Source organism: Netta rufina, assembly GCF_964035555.1.
Source record: "Netta rufina genome assembly, chromosome: 1".
Classification (NCBI taxonomy): domain Eukaryota; kingdom Metazoa; phylum Chordata; class Aves; order Anseriformes; family Anatidae; genus Netta; species Netta rufina.
In genome coordinates this window covers 180,877,962-180,898,450 of record NC_140123.1, presented here as the reverse complement: position 1 = coordinate 180,898,450, position 20,489 = coordinate 180,877,962, and the positions used below count along the sequence as shown (strand labels likewise).

Genomic DNA, 20,489 nt, shown 5'->3' with positions numbered 1-20,489 from the left:
TCTACTAATAATTACATTGGTGTACTGCTGCTTCTGAAATGCAGGATGCTAGCTCTTCTAGGACTGCATTACATACATTCTTTTGCTTTGCATCAGTTCAGTGTTGAGCTTTGATTTTGATTAATTCAGAAATGCTCTTGATAAGCTCTGTGGGCTTAGTCTTAACTCCTCACTGTAGTTCTTTTAGAGAGAAGAGATAGCAGATGTTTTATGTTCTCTGTGTGTAGTAACTTCTGATCTCTTTGTAGTCTTACTTCTGTGTATTTCTTTACACGTTTTAAGTTAAATAATAATTAATTCATTTTGGCTCTTTCAGATTTATAGTTTACTCTCTTTGGCTGTAAATCACTCGCAAGGGAAATACCATGAAACGATTAAGCAAGAGGCTATCTACAAATTTCTGACAGCTGTCCCTGACCACAGAGTTGGGTAAATAAAGTCATAGCATAACTTCAGTTTATAAACATTCCTGAGAGATTGTATTTGTTCATATCAATGTGATTAAGTTTTACTGATACGTGTTGCGTATATTTTGGAGCACTACCAAGAGGCCACAGTAAGTATATTAATATACTCTAAATTTTTCAAGACCGCATAGTTCCTTTGCATTATGAACAGTGAGCATGCTCTAGATCTTTCCTGCCTCTGACTTGATGTAAAGTAGAGGCAGAGTCCAGTGTCACTTCACTTTTTTTCAGTTTGATAGTACTGAACGTTTGATAGACTTCATTTGATAGTAAATTCCAAATACTTTCACTGAATGCTTGTTTTCAGTGTAAGTCCACCAGGACCAGCTGTGCCCCATTCTTTCTTCCACGTGTATTCAGACACTTGGGTGGCCTTGAGAAAGTCCAAGTGAAGTACATGTGACTCTGAAGCATGCAGGTGTTCTTTGGGTGAACTCAGCACCTGCTTCAGCAACCTTGAAGATGTCTGATACTGTTTTGTTCCAGAACATAAAGCTAAGAAGTCCTCAAAAAACCATCCACTTTTCCTCCTTGAGTGACATAGTTTGCAGAAGACAATTTCCAGAGCCCATAGTCTCTGTGCAGTCTGTTCTGGTTGGTCAGGCTGGTTTTCAGTGTTCCTGCTCAGCCAAGTCATGCTGAATTTGAAATGCCACAGTTCCGTACCATGGGGCTGGCTGTAGGTCACAGGCTAGCAGTTCGGAGGTAGTGTCAGGGCACCTCGTTTCAGACAGAGCCTCATCGGGTTTGGTCATTAGAGAAATGTTTACCTCAATAAGGTTTTTATCTTCTGGGGCTTCAACTGCGGTCATCTCAGAGGTACTTCGTAGAGCTGCAGGGTGAAGGTTTGGCATTGTAGAGTCAGTTATCTGCACTGTCCTCTTTGTTCTTGCATGTTACCAATAAAATAAGTGAGTTAGCACCATGCAGCCGTTATCCGAATTCTGTGCTGTTGAAACTTCATGGCGGCTAGAGGGCATTGAACCAGTGTCTTGGTAATCTTGATAAGCTTTTAAAATAAGACACTGAAATCCTGTAGCCCGCTTAAAAAATAGTTTGTGGCAGCCAGATGTCTGACCATGCAGATCTACTCTGTATTATGCAGTTTTGCAGTTGTAGGATTTCACTGCGTTAGTAGGCTTTTTCTAAACTCTACCAGTTTTGTCTGTATCATTTCTGGTGATTACTGTGACTCCTGGTTTCAGAAAGCAGGCCCTCTGAGTCTAATGGATGTCTGGCTGTTAAGCTGTGTATGAGGGAATGGGTGTTTATTAATTTACACACACACGCACAAAGAGTAAGTTTTTTTTTTGTCTGATGATTCAAGAAGTACGCTGTACCTTTGTTTACTCCATCGTATTTCATCAGGCTGAGTGCCTCCTTCCTGCCGTTTGTCTGCATAATTTTCATCACAGGCGTTGCCAATTGGCTTCTAAATTTCCATTTCCTCCCCAATCTGCTCCTCATGCATCATCTTGCGCTGGGTATCAGTTGTGCCCCACAGTGTGTGGTCAGTGAGCATAACCTGGCATCGATGCTGCTGTCACTCGTTTCCAATCATTAGGTAGTGAGGGTAGCTTCAGTCGTTGCCTTCTGCTGTCCTGAACGAGAATTGTCCTGGCTCCAGGTGCCTGTACTGTTCAAGGAGGCAAACACCTGTCAAGAATTTGCTCTCTCAAACTTCAGATTGCTCTTCTCTAAAGAGTCATCATCTTATTGAGAGGCTTTCAAGTGAACATACAGATGCTGAATAAATGTCCTTTCCTTGTCCTACAAGCCTTGAGCTACCAAAGGACTCCCCAGACCTGTGCCAACTAGATGCTTTGAGTGCCTAAACAAAAAGCAAAGTTGATCACTGCAGGTTGTTTACATCCTCGCCCCAGTTCGGAGGCATCAGCGGGGAGAGGGATAATAACACAATTCTGCTCAACTTCGTGGTAGGGGCAGTATCTTTAAACTCTTCCTATATTTTGTCTGCTGAAATTGACCCTGTATGCCCACAGAATTACCGAGAATTCTCAGTGTACAAACTTGAAATGTTTTCTTATATATTCAGAAAAAAAAAAAAAAAAAAAAAACTTTTTTTAACAAATTTTAACGGTAGGAACTTAGTGACTTAGCCTTTGATGTGAAAAGGAGGCAAACCTTAATTTCAGGGCCAACAAGAAGACAGAGCAAACTATCTCTAAATTCAAGATGTTGGTGAAGGGTTGCTATCGCAATTGCAGCAGTCCTTTTTGATTTTTGTATCATCTGCTTTTTAGTTTAATTCTGTTCATTACAATTGTTCATCTAATTGTTGAAAGCTGTTTGAACTTTTAAAATTTTCATATCTTTTACTAATGTGGGGAATTCATGATTTATCTTTGTTTATAAATGTTAAACTGTGAACTTACTATGAGTGACTCTGCTTCATCAGTCTAACTTCTGAACAGTAGCCTTCTGACAACAAATTTGTTACCGGACTGATTTCTGCTATCTTTAATACAGGCATTCCTGTTTTCTTGATGATGTTTTTTGGTTTAAATGGAGCTGGTTTAAAGGGGTAACAGCTGTGGGCTGAATCCAATTCATATGAAGATTAGCTGATAGGAACACACAGTTTATCTTAAACTGCACTTAGAAATTTTTCAGGCTTTTGTGAGCAACTTTAAAATTCATTCAGAACATTTTGCTACTAAACAGTGACATTCACATATGAAAGTAGTTTTCTTCAGGTTCAACTCTACTTTCTACCTAATAGACCAGAAACAAAACCATGAAGGTTTTGATAGGTTAAGCTGTACTCCATGATGCTTTTGAGAGACTACTGTTATCAGTAGGTACGTGCAGGTTTAGGTCCGACAGTGCTTTGTCTGGGATTTTTTCTGCAATGTATTGTTGAGGATATCTTTTTGCTTTAATTTTCCATTGTCTTCACCTTGAATCTTATTATATTTACAGTTCCTATTCAGCTTTGGATGACATGGAAGTATTTTTACATGGTCTTGGTCTAGAACACCTAATAGGATTATTAAAGGTAAGATTGTGATTTATCTAGAATTTCTAGATTTATCTAGAGTTTCTAGAATATTGATTCAAGTAAGTGTATTAATTTCAAGTTACATTTGGAGTGTAAAGGTCCACTGCAGTGGATTAGTTTTGGTTATTAGTCATAACACGTGATGTTTCTAAACTGGAGGACTCCTGTGTTTCGTTGGTAATGGTGTTGTGCAGTTGTTCTTGTATCTGAAAACTGAAGTAAAACGTAAGCGGGGAAAAAGATTATTTTTGATGACAGAAAACCCTTTGCCTTATACAGGAAAGAGACGTATATTTAAGACAACTTCTGATCATGCAAAAAGAAGAGTTAATACAGGTCAGTTCTGAAAATTTCCTCCTTTTTCTTAAATGGCTTTAGTATCTTTTTCTTATAAATGTCTAACTTTCTAAGAATTCTTTAAAGGTCTGTTTTCAAAATCTTGTACAGCAACTTGAATTTCTATATAGAGAGAGATGTTTTCTAAAGTATGTAATCCCACAGACCAGCCTCAAATACTGTGAGTTGAGTTCTTGGATATTCTTTGCCTGAGTATGAATTGGAGGCCCCCAGTATTCTTGCTGTAACGATGTAAGAGTTGGGGTGAGCAGGAAATAGTTCAGTTTGGAATTTTAGTTGTTAGCATTGTTAGTATGTAAGCGTGTTTTCCCTGAACGGAAATCAGTGCTAGTATTATCAGCAGATAATCCTAAATAACCGCTTTAAATGTGGTCCAGTTAGTGAGATGGTAGGATCTTTTGTATTGTGGCATCTCATATCCCACACAGACTTGTAAATCCTTAACCAAAAAAAAAAAGATTGGATTTCTTACAGTTTACTATGTTTGGGAAGTTGAGTATTTCACTGTTGTGTAGGAGAAACTGATAAGCAATTGTAAGGTTTCAGTTTGTAGTAGAAATAAGGTGATGGCATTTTCCTTAGGCTTATTGGAATTACTGCTCTGGGAAAAACTTCCTCCGCCTAAAGGAGGATGCCATAATGAAATCCAATCTTAGCAGTCTCCTTAAAACGCTGTAACTAGTTCAGGCTGCACTCTGTGCCTGAGCCAGGAGGCTGAAGAGGCCTTCTTAACCAAGCCGCCTGAGGCCTGCTTCACATATTAGCCACATACATCCTCAGTGTAAACTTTTTTCCCCTACTCTGCTCTGGTTTGTTGTTTTACCCTGGGACGGTACCAAAATGCGCATGGTTCCGTGGACGCATGTGTTGTAGCAGGCGGAATCGACAGTTACCTGCAGATGTTGCTGTTCTTTCAGTGCTGGTGTCATAAGGATGTTTTGCATGAAGGTTTATCTTGTAACTGAGTAGACTTGGTGTTGTCAGTGTTTTGACAGAGCTCAGAAATACCTGTATTCTCAGAGGGGGTACCTGTGGGGAGTTCTGTCGATCAAGAGGTTTCTCTGAGAGTTCATGTAGACATAAATATTACAAGGCATGTCAGCATCTGTGCTTTTCTTGAAGCTTTGGGATTGTCTGCTGGGCAGCATCGCAGCGTGGACTTCATCTGAATCTGTAAAGCCCCCCCCCATTATAGGAATTTCACTCTTAAGACGCTTTTGTGGTTCTTCTTCTTGTGACTTGTGAGCTGGTTTGCAATCTTGTGATTGCATTAAACTGCAAACCTGAATGTGTTCAAATCGATCGCCTGTTTTGATGTTGTGGTCATTGTTATTTGTTTTTGTCGTGGGGACTTTGGAGGAGGGGGAAAGGGTTATGGACTTCAGTGAATAGCTGAGCCTTATCATTACTGAAGAGATGTAATGTTTTTCATATAAACTGATAACTTCTGTTTCAGTGTTGTAACGTGTTGGGGGCTTCCTATTACAAAGAACTTTTGGGGACACACCAAAATAAATACCTGGATCAGCTGTTCTTGCACAGGAAGACCATATCTGTAGGAGCAGAACTTCATTGCCTCTTGCCTCAGCAACAGCAGGAAGCAATACCTGAAAAACAAGTCATGCTTTGTGCATGGACATAAATTAATTAGTCTTCAACTCAAGATTATTTTTTTTTAATGACATACATGTAATGCTCCTGGCTTCTTACCACTTCTTAAGTTACCCTAAATTCTTGATTCTAGTTTTCAAGCTCTAGTAAAAGTTTCCCCCCACTCCACTGATAGAAAAAATCTAATCTGTTTCCTCATAACTCTAGAGTTGAAAGGTTTTAGTGTGATGGCAGATCTTCCACTAACAGCCAGCTCTTTTAAAGAGCCTGGATCTTATTACTGCAAAGATTAATGATGACCTCTGATGGATGCCTCTGAACCATGCTGCTTTTTATCCAAAGAAGCGGAGAAAAAATCCTGTCACTAACATGAGACACTTTCTTCCATCAAACAATATCAGAAAGATATTTTCTCTGTAAATATCTTTATCTGTATTCTACAACAGAGCCTAAACAATGACTCTTTCAAGCTGAAATCCTTGCATTCCTCCAAGTTATAAACTGTTCCCTACTGAGACAAGTCTGTTCAACATACTGGGACATGGCTGTTTGGTTCTGTGCTTCTCATGACACTTAGATATTTGGAGAGGGGGGGCAGACGGGCATCTTCTTTAAGTATTCATCTCAGAGGACAGTGGCACGAATAATTTTATTTCTTGATGCATTTTGGACTGAGAAGGCTCCGTTCTCACATGTCTGTTAGTTTAGAATAAGAGAAACTGGCATGTTCTTCTGGATTTGAGAAAGCATAATAAAAATTTGACACATCAAGATACATAAGCCAAGGGTTTAACTTCATCATTAGAGAGTTATCTGGTCTGCATACTTCCATATCATAGTACCGGGACTCTCCTTACACCTTCCCCCACAAAAAAAAAAAAAGCATTTTCTATTTGGCAGAATATTTTGAAGTTGTTTAAAAAAAAAAAAAAGTGACCATTTGGGCAATATGGCAAAGATGCAAGACTTAGCATAAAACCTTACGGGTGTTATCTGAGAAGTAAGCCATCTTTTTCTTGAGGTAATATTATTCACCTCTTCTTTTATTTCTGCCTAAAGATTGACAGAAAAGTCATGTTGATGCTGGCACGTGGGTTTTCATGGGTTTTCTGGTTTGCTTTTACTTGAGTGCAGTATTGTTAGGTGATGTGCCTAAGATTGCATAGTCTGTTCAACAGACACAAGCAAGTCCTGGTGCAACACTTATGTTCTTAAATGTATGGTTACTTCAAATAATATTTGGCATTAGTTGGTCTGCAGAGTACAATTGAACTGACACCAGCTTAAAAGCTTGCTTATCCATAAAGAAGAAGAGGGGCTTTGTATACTTGGCATTCTGTGCCTTTCATCATCACACCAATGGTCAGATTCTTGGTAAACCCTCCTGTTCAGCATAGACGGGCTGGAAAGGGAAAACATGCCTGCTGTGGGGAAGCAGATTGCACTGGTATATCCGCTTTCTTCAATTCTGCACCTAGGACTTGTAGATTCAGAAAGGACTGTGGTGACGGAGGACTTTACCGATAACGACTTTTATGACACTCCTTACGTAATAAGCCATATCTTCAAGGTGTGGTGGTGCTCAGTCAACTGATGTGCTCACAGAGCAAAGTTGTTTTATTTTCAGGGATACAAATTATATCATAGTCTTGATACACTGATCAGAAAGCAGTGTCCTGACTTGTTTGTTCCAGGAATGAGAAGGTTGCGTCAAAATCAATTCCAATTATCTTAATACTTCCTGCTTCAAGCCAGATATTTTTAATACTCAAGAATAATTGCCGCTCTGTCCTTGGAGGAGTTTATTTGATGCGTTAATCATAACTAAAAGTAAATTTGCTGCTTATAAATCAGGTTACTGCTGATAGATGTCACTTTGCTTTGTAAACATTAAGAAAACATCAGTTCGTACTAGATAGGGCTCCACAAGAAAAAGTTGAGAGCTAATAAATTTACAGCTCAGCATAAAAAGTTTATTTCTAGGAAATCCATTTTTTTCTATCTTAAGGCTGCTAGTGATGTTTACCAAAGAGACTTGAGTACAATTTATTCAGGAACGTGTGAAAACCTACTGGAAATTGCTGAAAACCTTAGTTACTGTCTATAGGTCTGTAACATCGATTTGAAATGTCTAAAGAAAACTTGTGATCTCGTAGTTCTGTGTTATCTGTCATTTCTGAACACCTGGCAGAGAACTTAAAGGACTGCTTTTATGGAATCATGATGAACACTGACCATCAGAAACTCTAAACTAGGGACAGCTCATGGTTTATGTGTGGCATGAGTTTCAGACCTCAAGAACATGAGCGAGAGCCCCCTAGGTCCCAGCTTTGGAGCCTGTGGCATCCCTGCAGTCTGAAACTGTGGAGTGGCGCATTCCTGCTGAGCCTCGGTACTCAGCTGGAGAATGACAAATGAAGTCATAGGGACTGTATAAGCCTATGTTGAGCAGCACTTAGGCTTATGATACCTGGTCTCAATTTGAGCTGAGAAACATATTCTGATCTTGTAAGTATGCTGTCTCTCAGATACATAAAAAGTTTGCTTTTGTGGAGTATTTCATGGTAGTGGAGTCCTTAACAGGATCACGTCTTAGATGATTCTGAAATACCTAAGCATAGCATCCTAACAACGTAAGAGTACTTAACAGCTAACAGTAGTTTCTTTTTTGTAATGAACAGATTTTTCAAAGTGCGATGTCAGTTTTGACTCCCACTGGGTTCTTGTCGTTTTGTTTTCCATCATTAAATAGTTTAAATTTTGTGTTATTGTCCTTTCGAAGTTACAAACGTTGTAGTTGACTGCATTAACTTAAAGGTGATTTATTTTGACTCAAATAGTACTGAGCTGTTTTATGTGTAATATATATTAAAACTAAATTATAAATACAAAATAATTCTTTACATTTAGATGGGCATTACAAATCCTGTAGATCAACAGAAACTCCTAGATGCTATTAAAGAGCTACAAGTGGAAGAAATAAGAATTGGAGATCTCCCTGAAGTAGTGAAGATGGAATTCAGGTAATAAATGTGTATCTAAGGAAAGTAAAGTGAAATACAAACTATTCAAGTAACTGCAGTGTTTTCTTCAGCACAGAGCTAAGATTTTCTCACCTTACCCCATGTATAAGCATTCATGAGAGTTAGTGGATTTTGAGAGATGGTAGCCTGCATTTTGTACAAGGAAAGTTAAAAGCCTAGATTACTGTTGTTAGGACTCTGGTTATGGGTTATCTTGCCATCTTATGCCATTGCTTTGGTCATCTCTGAGTGATAAATTCTTTCTCTGTACCCCAGGTAGGGTAACGTGGCCTTGCCATGCTGGGGTTTCACTAAGTGTGTTTGTATCACATGTGGCTTCTCTGACTCCAGCATTAACTCATTCTTTATTTTTTCTGATCAGCTTCAGTGAGCAGATTTTCATATGTCTTCAAGGAAGTGGAGTCTTGCCTTCTTCCCTGACCCATGCTTCAAGTGTATTTTTGACCCTTGCAGACTCCAATTGATGTGGTCTCTGTAATTCTCTGTTGTATCTGTAAACAAGACAGACTCTTCAGTACTTAAATTTGAGTTTAAAATGCAATAAAAAGATGTATAGAGATAGAAAGAAAACTTCTTTATAGGGCTTTAGTACCAACTCTACAGTACCCGTTGTACTTCATTCTGGTATAGTCTTGTGCAGTCCCATTAAAGCCAGGCCTGAGCTGAGAGAAGCATCCTCCAGCAGCCTTATTAAACTTCATCAGTCCCCTAAGCACTGGTAGAACAGTTCCCATATCTGCCACTAAAAGAAGATTGAAGGCTGTAGTAAGTGTAAAGGTGTCAAGGTTTCTTAAACCTCTTATCCTCTATTTTGCTGTGTAATAGTTTTGCTAAAGGAGACCTAGACTTGAATTTAGGTTCACCCTTCTGGAGATACCTTCTTGTCGGCTAGTGTACTACTAGTCAAGAGGGTAATTCTTGCCTAGTAGCTGCACTGCTCCTCTGTTAGCTACTTCTTACTTCTCCACAACACAGGAGCCTTTCCAATTAAAATAAAGGCTTTGCTGCTGAGCTGAGAAAGTAGACCAGGCATCTGGGTATCTCAGTGTCCAAGTTCAGCACTTTTATAAAAGGATTTTGATTCTTCGTAAAAGGAGTATTAGCTGCAGTTTGAAAGGACTTTGTCCAGTTCAAGCTTCATGCATTTTTTTTATGTTAAAAATTAATGCTTTTTCAAATTGGCCTGTAGTGAGCAGCGTTTGGTGTATGCAGTCAAGCAGTACAGCTTAAATAAAAATAAATAAGCATAATAAGTGGAGAAATAATAAATTTAAAAAAAAAAGTTACCAATAATTGCGTGCAAAGCCATCTATGGGGGGGAATTATGATACCTATAACATGAGGTACAGTCTCATACACCTGTAACATGGTCATCAAAAAGACTTATTTGTACAGTATGCATTTAGAACATACGTTGTTCTCAAAAACAGAAAATAATTGTTTGATTAAAGACAAAACAAAATATGGCAGCACTTGAGTTAAGGCAGGCACTGCGTGGTTTTATAGAAAATGTCTTGACACGTATTCTAGGCATCTGACCTTGAGACTAAAATCATAGGCTATGTTTACCTGCTGTTACATAAAGATTTTACTTGCCATTTGTTCAAAGTCATTCTGTGAGAAGGAAGATCAGTCATTAAGTCATAGAAAAACTAACATAGTAGAAAATGTTGAACTGATTGATTATAAACTCACAGAGTGTCTAGCACTGTTTAGCCACTGGTGTTTTGACAGCCATTAATTCTTTTTAAAAGCGATTATATTTTGAAAACGTTACTTCCATTTAGAAGTATTTGGAAATGGAAATAACATGTCACTGCGACAGATAGGAATTCCATGAAAATGTTTTTTAAGATCCATATTGGTATAACAAAGAAGTTTTGCGAATATCTTTCCCTCTTTTTCATGTCCATAAAATACTTAATGTAGGAATTCTGGAGGGATTCTCAAGAAAAATAACTTATTTTGTGACAGAAGGGGCTGCAACTGATCCTAGCTAGCTAAAAAGATACCTTTCTAGGCGGAAAGAAGCAAATATGAAATGAAAACTAAAGGAAATAATTCCAGAACGGGTATAAAGCAGTATAATCCTGGTTGTGGATAACACCGAGTGAGAGCTGTGTTCTGCTTTTATTGTCACACTTTTCCTTCTCCCTTCCTGACAGACCATCTTGGTGGAACAAGTCCTAGGTGCAGAATGGTTCCCAAATAGTTGAGTCTGCAGACTCGCCTGTCCTCCCACATAGATGCAGCAGTAGATCAGGCCCCAGGCTCCCAGCTGTTTTTAGGAAGCAGTGTTCTGCCAGTAGGCAGCTTAATATTGCTTGTTTGGGAGGGGTGTTGTAGGGAAAACTTGAGAGCTGAATGCAAACAATCCGTGGGCTAAATGCAGCCTCTTCCCAGATGCAATGAAGTCCTGCAATAGGGAAATGCCAGCTTAATATTGTCTTTTGTTTTGGGCCTGATGTTACTCACCTGAATAGCTTACACGTAGCTGAAACTGTTCTACTGGTGACAAAGGCACTTCTCAGGAGAAGTTTCAGAAGTTTGGATGATCTTACCTAACCCCCCCCCCCCCCCCCCATCCTCTTCTTTTGCCCAGTCAATGGCAGCAACTTTCTGGCTTGCACCGTGACTTGGAACTGACACTTTGGGTTCCTTCTGGCACATAAAGTAAAATGAATTGAGTCGCTCTCACATGGGAGATCTAAAATCTTGGCATTGAAATTAGCCTGTTAAATTTCTATATTCTTTCCTTCACTCTTCGGAGACTGATCAGACTGATTTTCAGTGATCTTCCTGTCTTCTGAGCACTACGTCTGCTTCGAAGAAAAAAGTATATAACATAAGGTATTTTAGTCTTGAAGGAAAGTATTGTCAGATCCAGGTCCCATGTCAGTAACAGATTCTTCATTCTTTCACTCTGCTGGAGACTAAATGACTCCACGAGAATACTACTATTCCCCCACACACACACCCCCAAACCTTCTCAGAAATGTCATCTGTGGGTGATGAATATTGATAATTCAGCATAAAGTTGACTAAACTCTCTGCTCCTGGTGTTGGAAGACTGATCTGTATGCACACATGCACAGGAAGGCAGTGTTCTGGGGTTATTAGGCATAATCTCGTACAAAATTTCTTAAATTGATTAAAAACAGGATTGGTGAGAGTGAGGAAATAGAAGTGGAGGTCAACAGAATTGTTTCACAAAAACTTTCGGATGACGCTTTTTCAGTTTTGTGTGTAGTTGAATATTCCAGGTAACTTCATGATTTGCTACCCTTTTGGGTCGGGGGAACAGACCATCAAAGTGTGTAACTTGCCAAACTTGCCAAGATGTTAAATGTAGTATTATGTGTTAAACAGGATAGATTTATTTATTTTTTTTAATGTAATGAAACTGCATGTCTGATTCATTTACTAGCCAATGCTGGAAATGCACAGATGATTTTAGCTTGCAAAAAGACATACCCTTCTACAAGTAATAGAATATGGTTTTGTTTTGGTAGTGGAGACGAATGCCTCAAGTTCCTTCAGAAGTTGAATAAAGAGTGTAGCAAGCTGACTGTTCCTCTGCAGACCATGAATAATCATTTCCTCAAAAATTCTCACAAGGTATTCAACTAAAGGGAAAAAAGAATTGATTTAGAGTTTGGGGAATAGCATTATTCTATGCCATAAAATGAAAAATATGAATACTAATCAAATGTCTTTATCATTGTTAGTTTTCTAAAGCTGTCCAATGTTTTTTCTCTAAAGTAAAATTATTTTTAAAATCTTATTTCAAAGAGTTAAGCTGCCCTATTAAAGAACGTAAAGCTGTTACTCAGTGTTTCCCCTGATAGGGGAATTCAGGTGACAGGAGCTTCCCACGAAGGCTGAAAGAGTAGTAGATCAATGTCATGTGTAAATCATACAGTGAAAACCTAGCATTAAAAAAGTTACATTTTTGTTCTGACACTACCTTTTATACTACATCAGCTAATTAGCATTAAGTTATCATTTGCAGTAATTCTGGCAAATAACTGACTCTCAACAGATAGTACTGCAGTGGGCACCAACTGAAAGATACATTGAAGTCTGCAGAGACATGGTTTCCAACGTTGAAAGGTTGGGAGAAGAAGCTGCCAGACTGAAGGACCTTGTGGAGAAGGTGAGCGTGAGGCCGTTACATTGCACACAGAAACCTGGCTGCAGTATCTTGAACGTGACAGCCATCAGTGAAACGTTTTGTACCTTGGTCTATCTCAGCCTCTTCAGCTGTAGTTTGATCATTGCATCCACCACTCGTACACTTCTTTCCACCTCTCCATAATAGAACGTGAAATAATCTAGGATGTTACAGATCAGTGTGCCGAGTCTCCAAATGAAGGAGTGGTCAGTCTTATTCTTTCTGCCACAGTAAGGAATTGAGTGGGAAGTACTCCTGTGCATGTGGACAGCCACTGTGGCATAAACCACTCTGAATACTTCTTAATTAAGGAATCTTTTGTTTGGAATTATTGACTCCCAAGGAAGATAGTGCAGTTTTTATGGATTGAATAGGAGGCATCCCAGATAACTTCGCAGAGTGACAAAAGAAGAGGGTGGGAGAGGTCAAGGCTAGATGTTAGCACCACATCAGTCATTCTCAGACCAACACAATGATACGCTCTTGTCAAGTGGGGTCACGTTAAGTAATAGGCCAGTAAAATGAATGGCCGCTCTGGTAGAGTAAATGGAGCATCAGTGTCAGAAAGGAATCTGTTACTGAATGAAGCCATGTGGAACTCGGACCTTAAGTATAATGCTACTAATGCAATTTCCTGGAGTTCAAGTAAATTTAATGTAATATAACAGCTTTCTCCTAATAAATCACTTAGCACCAAATACATTTAAGAGGTCCTAACAAAGAACTTTTTAGCTCTTTATGTTCCTTTGTTTGCATATGCAGAAGTCAACTGCGTGTATATATCTGCCTCCTGCGTGTGCAGACCAGTTGCGAGGGGTTGGGAGGACCTGAGTTAGGTGCTACTTGCACTTGCTGTCATCTGAATTTGAGGTTTTATAGCTGTTGAAGATGCAGCAGGGTGTCTCTACGCCCACTGTTAAACAGGCATTAAATGTTAGCCATCCGGTTATTTTGAAAAATGTAGTAATTCCTGTTCTACTAAAATAGCGTAGTGCGTTATGAACGTGACTGAGGAAGACTAATAGGAAGCATTCTAATATTAAATTTTCAGCTTTCTAGAGCACTGAAACATTTATTATGAAAAGTGTCAATGTAAATAAACCAGAGAAACCCCTTAGATGCTAAGTTAGTACAAATTCCCTTAAAATCTGCAGTAGTATTTCCTAAGCTTCGTCATCACAAGATTTTGGTTGTCAGTATGCGTGAGGTATATGGCATTCAATTTTTGAAAGTATAGTAGTGAAAGAGGTAGTCTGCCAAGTGTTACAAAGGGAGGGAAGCAGGACTTAACCAGTGTTTCACTTCATGACAAGGCTGCACTCAACTTCAGTGGGCATTAGAGCAGGCACTTGTATGGTACTTTCCACTCTCCCTTTGAGCTTTCAAAGACTCCTTGAAATTAATCAGATACGTGTTTAACTGTTGTTTTAATAAACAGTTCTTCTAGTTATTAAATAGCAGAAGTCCTGGTTAAAACATTTGATGATTGGAGTTTAAATGTTTTGGTGTTGGTTTTTGTAGTGTCTACTAGTACGTTTTACTCCAGAGGAATTCAGTGTGTAAACAGTTTGTTTTCTAGTGTGTATTGCTTACAGAATCATTGCACGTGAGATAAGATAAAGGCTTGCACACAGTGATTTCTGTTGAAGTAGGGCACAGACACACAAATAATATCTCAGTCCTGAGAATCTAGGATTATGCTTTATCACAGACTTCAGAAGCTTTCACATTAACTCTTTTTCTTTGTTGTACCTTTTTCACACTAACTTTTTTTTCTTTGTTGTACTTTTCAACGTGAACTGAACATCTGCTTCAGCATGAACAGAAGAATGACCCCAGTCGAGTGGTATTCCCAGAAAAAGCACCCACCTTGGAAAAAAGATTAGTAAAAATGGGAGCATTAACAGTGTTTGGGTTTGTTTTTTTCTTCTTTATAACTAAGTTAATGGCAAAGAAAGAGTGACTTTTTTTAGTGCTTTGAATACTTTTGGAAAATTTGGTCGCATTATGCTTCTATTCAGCATATGTAACTGAGCTGAATTCATATGAAAATTACTGGTTTCTCATCATATCCATAATATTTGCATCCAGTACATACTTCAGTCTAGAATCAAAAATAAAATATCCTTATTTAAAAGCATATTAAGGTTTTGTTTCTAGTATAGACAGTTTGTACAGAATCTCCTCAAAGTTGCTTTTTTGCCACAGGGTTGTAACTATTACTTACTGATTACTAGTTTTGTTTTCACCTGCTGTTCAGTTGCTGTCATAGCTGCTTCCTGTTGTTCACAAAGGTAAACATAAGCAAATAATACTGAATTGTTTATGTTGCATGCTTGTATTTAAAATGATCACGATGGTGTGTTTTGTCTTTTTAATATTAAGTATCATGATTTCTATGTTGAGAAAGATCTTTTGCAGTACAGATTCATATGAAAAACTTTCTGATAAGGTGTACCTGTTTTGTTGTTTTGTTTTGTAACAGCCACAGGACAGCAAATATCTTTTTACGTATTGTCTGTAAAGTATTTTCCAGCTGAACTGTGCTATTCAATGTATGCCTGAGATCTGTTTCCTCAGGCATAATTACTTCTATTAACAGTTTCATCCCAAAAAGGATTATAAGGATGCTAAAAGGATTATAGGAATCCTTAGCTACGAGAATGCAGGCAACTTAGAAGGAGTATCAGCATGTTTCTTCTTGATCTGATGAGCTTTCACTACAGCAGCTTTGTGTTGAGTGATTCTCTCTTAAGGTTTTCTCCATTTAAAGAGTTGTTTGTAGTTCTGCAGCAAAATATTAGTATCTGTTTTTTGTCTGATTACCACGCTATCTATGTTGCAAAAAAAGGAATTGGTGTAAGTCATCCAAATCACAGTTACATCTTTGTGGACTTCAATAAAGACATGTAAAAGTGCTGAAGGTTTGTAAAGGGACATTCTTCTGCTAAATCAGCTGAACAACCAGTAGTCTCAATGGGGCGTCATACTTCAGCACTCTTTTTGGAGGTGTGTGCGGTCTTGGATGCTCCCTCCAGAGACTAGAAATGAGAAGATAAAAAAGACTGATTGCTACTCTGGGCTGTTACTGGTGCTGTCAGTTGTTTTCTGCTTTTTGTTTTAGAAACATACCTTGAGTGTTAGTATGTTTGCTTGTTACTGCAGTTGTCTTACCTCCTTTCCTCCCAGCTTTCTCATTCAATGTAAGGAACATCATACAGAGTGATGAAGCTAGAAGCAAATATAACTTTTTTTTTCCATTCTGTTCACAACTTTGGATCAGAGAGGGTAAGTCATAATCCCCACCACCACCATCTACCAGCAGAAGTGTAGAAGTGCATAATCATATCAGCATCCTGACTTGAAACAGCAAAGAAAATGAAATACTTTAAAAATAGTTCTGTTTCATTGTATTACCATGTAATTAGTTCAGAACTAACAAAACACATCACAAAAGGAAAAATCCATGAAAATGGAAAATACAGAAATCTATAAAGTGTAGTTTTAACTGTTTGTCACACACAATGTTGTACGAATAGCACTCCTCTGATTACCTCTAAATGCAGTTCAAAAATACTCAGATGCAGTTGTCCAGTGATGAGGTCGCAGTGATGAGGCAAATATTAGTAGAAGCTTGATGCATAACAACATCTTTTTGTTGTGTTTTTGTTTTTTTTCCAGTTGGGGGGGGCTGTTGTTGTTCATAGCTATTGTAAAATACCGATAAGGGAAATAAAAGTATGATACTTGCTGATAAATGGCTTCTAGTTTGAGAAGTAGAATAAAATATTCTTGGCAGAAATGAGTGAAAGGTTTGAACATTGTACTAAACTAATTTTGTATAGGTAAAGTCATCAGAAAGGTGATACCTTAAATTCCAAATGTCTTTATTTTACTACTACACTTCCATTTTACTATTTCATTTACTACATTTTACTTAATTTACTGAATTTCTTTACTACTTCATTTACTATATTTTACTATGTATTTCATTTTGCTACTACAATTACTACTACTCCACTACTATTAGTACAGTGGGCAAACTTTTTTTTGTTTCTGTAGACCATGTTATGAATATAATAAGAGAAACTGAATAAGCAGAGGACTGCTTTTTCCTAGTAATTTGTACAATAAAAGCAAAATACATTTCTATTTTAAATAATAGCGTCTGTTTCATTGAATAGTTGCTTAAATCGACTGCCTCTGTAATGAAGTGGGTAGTGCTTTTCTACAATAAGCTGCTAGTTAGGCTGGCCTCCAAAATGCATTTGGGAGAAGCCCATCCTATTAAGTTGCCTTATGAATCACTTATTTCAAGTGTTTATAAAACCACAATTGCAAACACTTGATTGTGGGCAGCGTACAGGCTAAATACAGATATTCTGCCATCAGCATCCTTAGTGTGTTGGAGCGTTCAAAAAGGCATAAACCATATGTGAGAAACAAGCATCTTAGACCTGATGTTGGACTCTAAATGTCTCATTTTATTGGTCAGTCATTAATTGTGCTGAGTAAGTAGGATATGATAAAAGCCAAGTAAACAAAGGCTATTTTAACCTACCACATCATTTAAAAAAAAAAAAATTTCTTCAGATTCCAAATTCAGGCTTAAACAGTGAACTTCAAGGTCCTGTGTTCACTTTCATGTTGTTTCAGTGCCTTTTTCAAATTCCCTGCTTGAGAAGGTATCACAATATGGTTGTGATAGGGCAGGAAGCCAAGAGATTACTGCAAAATCTGGCCCCTGAGCCATGCAGTCAAAAATTCAAACCCCCCACCAGCACCTGGTGCTGGAGCCTTCAGATGAAAATCACCCTGCTGAGAGGCCTTCTTCTGTAAGTCACCACATTAAAGTCATTATCCTGGAATAGTAGTAATGCGATGATTAGCACATCTATGAGGGGATGGGAGGAAAATGCTAAAGAGCTTTGCATACATTAAGCAGGTAAGCCTCACAAGCCTGTGAGGTATTATTTTTCCTTTTACAGTAGTGCAAATCGGGGCGCAGGGGGTTGAGTGGCTTGGACCTGGGGCCAAATCCGACAGAGTTGCTTAAAGATGCAGCTAGGTTCCTACTTAGCCTTGCAATATCATTGGATACCTAACTTCTCTTGGTACTGATGAATATTCAGGCAGTGGCCTTTTCTGCATCTTTAGACTGCTGTGTCAAATGTAGGGCCTTGGATGATCCTGTAGAGATCTGAAGGAACCTGAAGGATTTCAGTTCTCACGTGTCCAGGATAAAATACAGGTTGCGAATGAGAGATTTGGTGTTCCATCTGTCTTCCTGGGATTTGGGTTTTGCCCCACTTTTCAAGTTTACTTGTGGAATACCTGTAGTAAGGCATTGCCTTTGTTTTCCTGTTTGGTTCCATCTGCAAATAGCAGACACTAATTTTAGCTGTGTGCTTTCTTAAACTGGGAAATAGTGGGCCTTTTTTTTATTATCACATTCTCTGTTGACACAGAGAAATGCTGTGTTCATGGCTTTTTGTTGGGTTTGTGCTGGTTTTTTTTCCCCTCTTCTTACCTTGTCCAACCCCCTTCTTGGGGACAAGACTTGAAACAAACTGCATAGCTCAAGTTTTTCCTCTTCCTTTCTTTGAACCTCTTCCAACATTCCCCCCAAGCTGTAACTTTTGCTAATAGTTACAGGTACGTATCTACTTACGTTGGCTTTCTCCAGACTCAGTTCCAGTAATTGTGCAAAAATTACAGGTGCTGTTGCCCAAATAAAGCTGTGCTGCTGGTATAGTACTACAAATGCTGCTTTGGACCTTACGCGATGGACAATTTTGAGTCTTCAGCCTTGCTAGACAAGTCTCTTGGGAATAAATCCATCTTACGCCGTGTCATGAAAGGGGGACTGAGTGATCCACATCTCATCTGTGTTCACTGTCTGTTCCCTTGCAGCCTGTTCAGGTATTTGTAAGGGAGGTAATGTCTACACAGCCAAAAGCCTTGGAGGTCAAGTAGGTTTCATAGCTGCAGGTTTCTGCTTTTAAAGACAGTTGCTGCCATTTCTGTGTTCTGGAGGCACAGGGGGAAAGGTTTATTTGGAAAACTATTTCCTATTCTAGGGATAGGAATTCCCATCTACCAGAGCACTGGATTTTACAGACCAGAAATGACAAGCAGTGAGGTATGAAATCAGGTATCAGTGGCATTAAGTGAATGGTGTGTATCCTGAATAGCTTTAGTGACTTAAAATATTTCTTATACTGATGCAGACAGTACAGTTTTATGTCATACGGAGCCCAGGTCCCCATAACTGAGACTCAAAGGGCTCTCTGAAGGCTTTTGAGTTCCTCTGAACTGTGATACTGACTGCAGTACGTCTAGGAAGATGTCTTCCATTTAAGGGTTTGGTTTTTGTTTTGGACTAAATATTCTTCCCAGATGAGCCTTCCTCTTCACCTGACTGCAGGGACACAGGTCTGACTACGTTATTTTCACTGTATTGAAAAGCCTCAGCTCAACTTCATGAGGTGTGCATGGAACGAGTCAGGCTCTCAGTGCTCCTAGCTCGTCTCTTGTCATCTGCGTAGTGCACGGCACGGTCTCTTGACAAGAAATCGCGTACACGTACTCACTGAAGGCAAATACAGCCCTGGAAGCGCGGTCTCTGGGGCTGCACGTGGAGCATCTTCTGGAGAGGAGGAGGAGGAGGACAGCATTCATCGCTGCTGTGGGTTGCTGCAAGTGAAGGTGCTGCTGTTAATGGGGAAGGTTATTGGGGAAAAGGCCATGGGTCAGCTGCTTGCTGCACACCTGAGGAGGCTGGGGGGGAGCTGTGAGGGCTGTGGCCTCTGCTCAGAAAGGCCTCAACTCCTGCTGGAGTTGGCTGTCCCCTCCCTGCCATGTCTGCTCTCCCCTATGAGCTGATCCAAGATCTATGTCCTGTACTCTTCTGAAACTGAAGCTGGCTTCTGCCTGAAAAGGGGATTTTTTTTTTCTTTCATGTTGATAGTATGTTACCAAACAGCTTGAGTGCCAAGCTGTTGTTTTTGGAGCTGTTGACATAGGGTCGGTGACCAGAACCGAGGTTCCCACTGGCCAAGCAGTGCTGCTGTAGGACCAGCGGCGTGCTCCAGGCTTTATTCCCCTCTCCCGAAGTCTGCAGCCCAGAGCTTTCCTCCTGCGGGGCGTAGTTGCTTTGTCTCTGGTTTGGGTTTGGGTTGGTTTTCGGGGCGTTGTTCCCAAGTTAGATCGAGAAGCAGGTGAACGGCACCGCCTCAGGCATCGCCACAACTCTTACTTACTGCGTTTTCTTCCCCCAACGCTAGAGGCTGGCGGCTGTCACCTCAGCACCTCCCCGGCACCAGCCCCGAGCTGCTGCCTGCAGCGGCGGCCCCACAGGGCGGTCCCACACCGCCGCCCTTTGCCTTATTGCCCGGCTTTTCCCCCTGGGCCGGCTCCTGCAGGCAGCGGGGCTGAGCGCTGTGCTCCGGGGGTTATTTGGGGACCTGGCCACAGGTGCCTGGGTTAGGACCGGGCCTTTCCCTGGGGGTCACGGTGTGCTGCGGGGCTGGGAGCGGCTGCGGTCCTGCTGGGGGGGGGGGGGGGAAAGTTGGTAAATGTGCTGATTTGCACCCACCAGCACACAGCTTCCCCTGAAAGCTTTCGGGGGTCCGTGCTGGCATCGCGATGGGCTTGGGGAGGGGATGGGGCAGTGCCGGTTCCCCCAGGTGGGGTGAGGTCCCCGGCCCTGAACTGGGGGGCCGCGGGGATCCCAGCACCGAGCCCCCGACCCCACCGCGGTGCCTGGGGCCGGCCGCTCGCCTGTAGGGTCAGCGGGAACCAACCGGCTCCTC

The 20,489-nt window shown here is 40.1% G+C and overlaps 1 protein-coding gene across 1 annotated transcript in view; it reads left to right on the top strand.

The window, feature by feature from the left end:
• The window catches only part of ASZ1 (ankyrin repeat, SAM and basic leucine zipper domain containing 1), a gene marked incomplete at both ends in the record, with an annotated part of 36,779 nt that extends 22,141 nt beyond the window's left edge, over window positions 1-14,638 (top strand). Inside the window, 7 exons of the mRNA XM_084306147.1 lie at window positions 317-429; window positions 3,411-3,486; window positions 3,769-3,825; window positions 8,368-8,480; window positions 12,014-12,119; window positions 12,544-12,657; window positions 14,492-14,638. Of these exons, the coding sequence (XP_084162273.1) occupies window positions 317-429; window positions 3,411-3,486; window positions 3,769-3,825; window positions 8,368-8,480; window positions 12,014-12,119; window positions 12,544-12,657; window positions 14,492-14,638 (726 nt within the window). The remainder of the gene's footprint in view (window positions 1-316; window positions 430-3,410; window positions 3,487-3,768; window positions 3,826-8,367; window positions 8,481-12,013; window positions 12,120-12,543; window positions 12,658-14,491) is intronic.
• Between the last annotated feature and the right edge of the window lie 5,851 nt (window positions 14,639-20,489).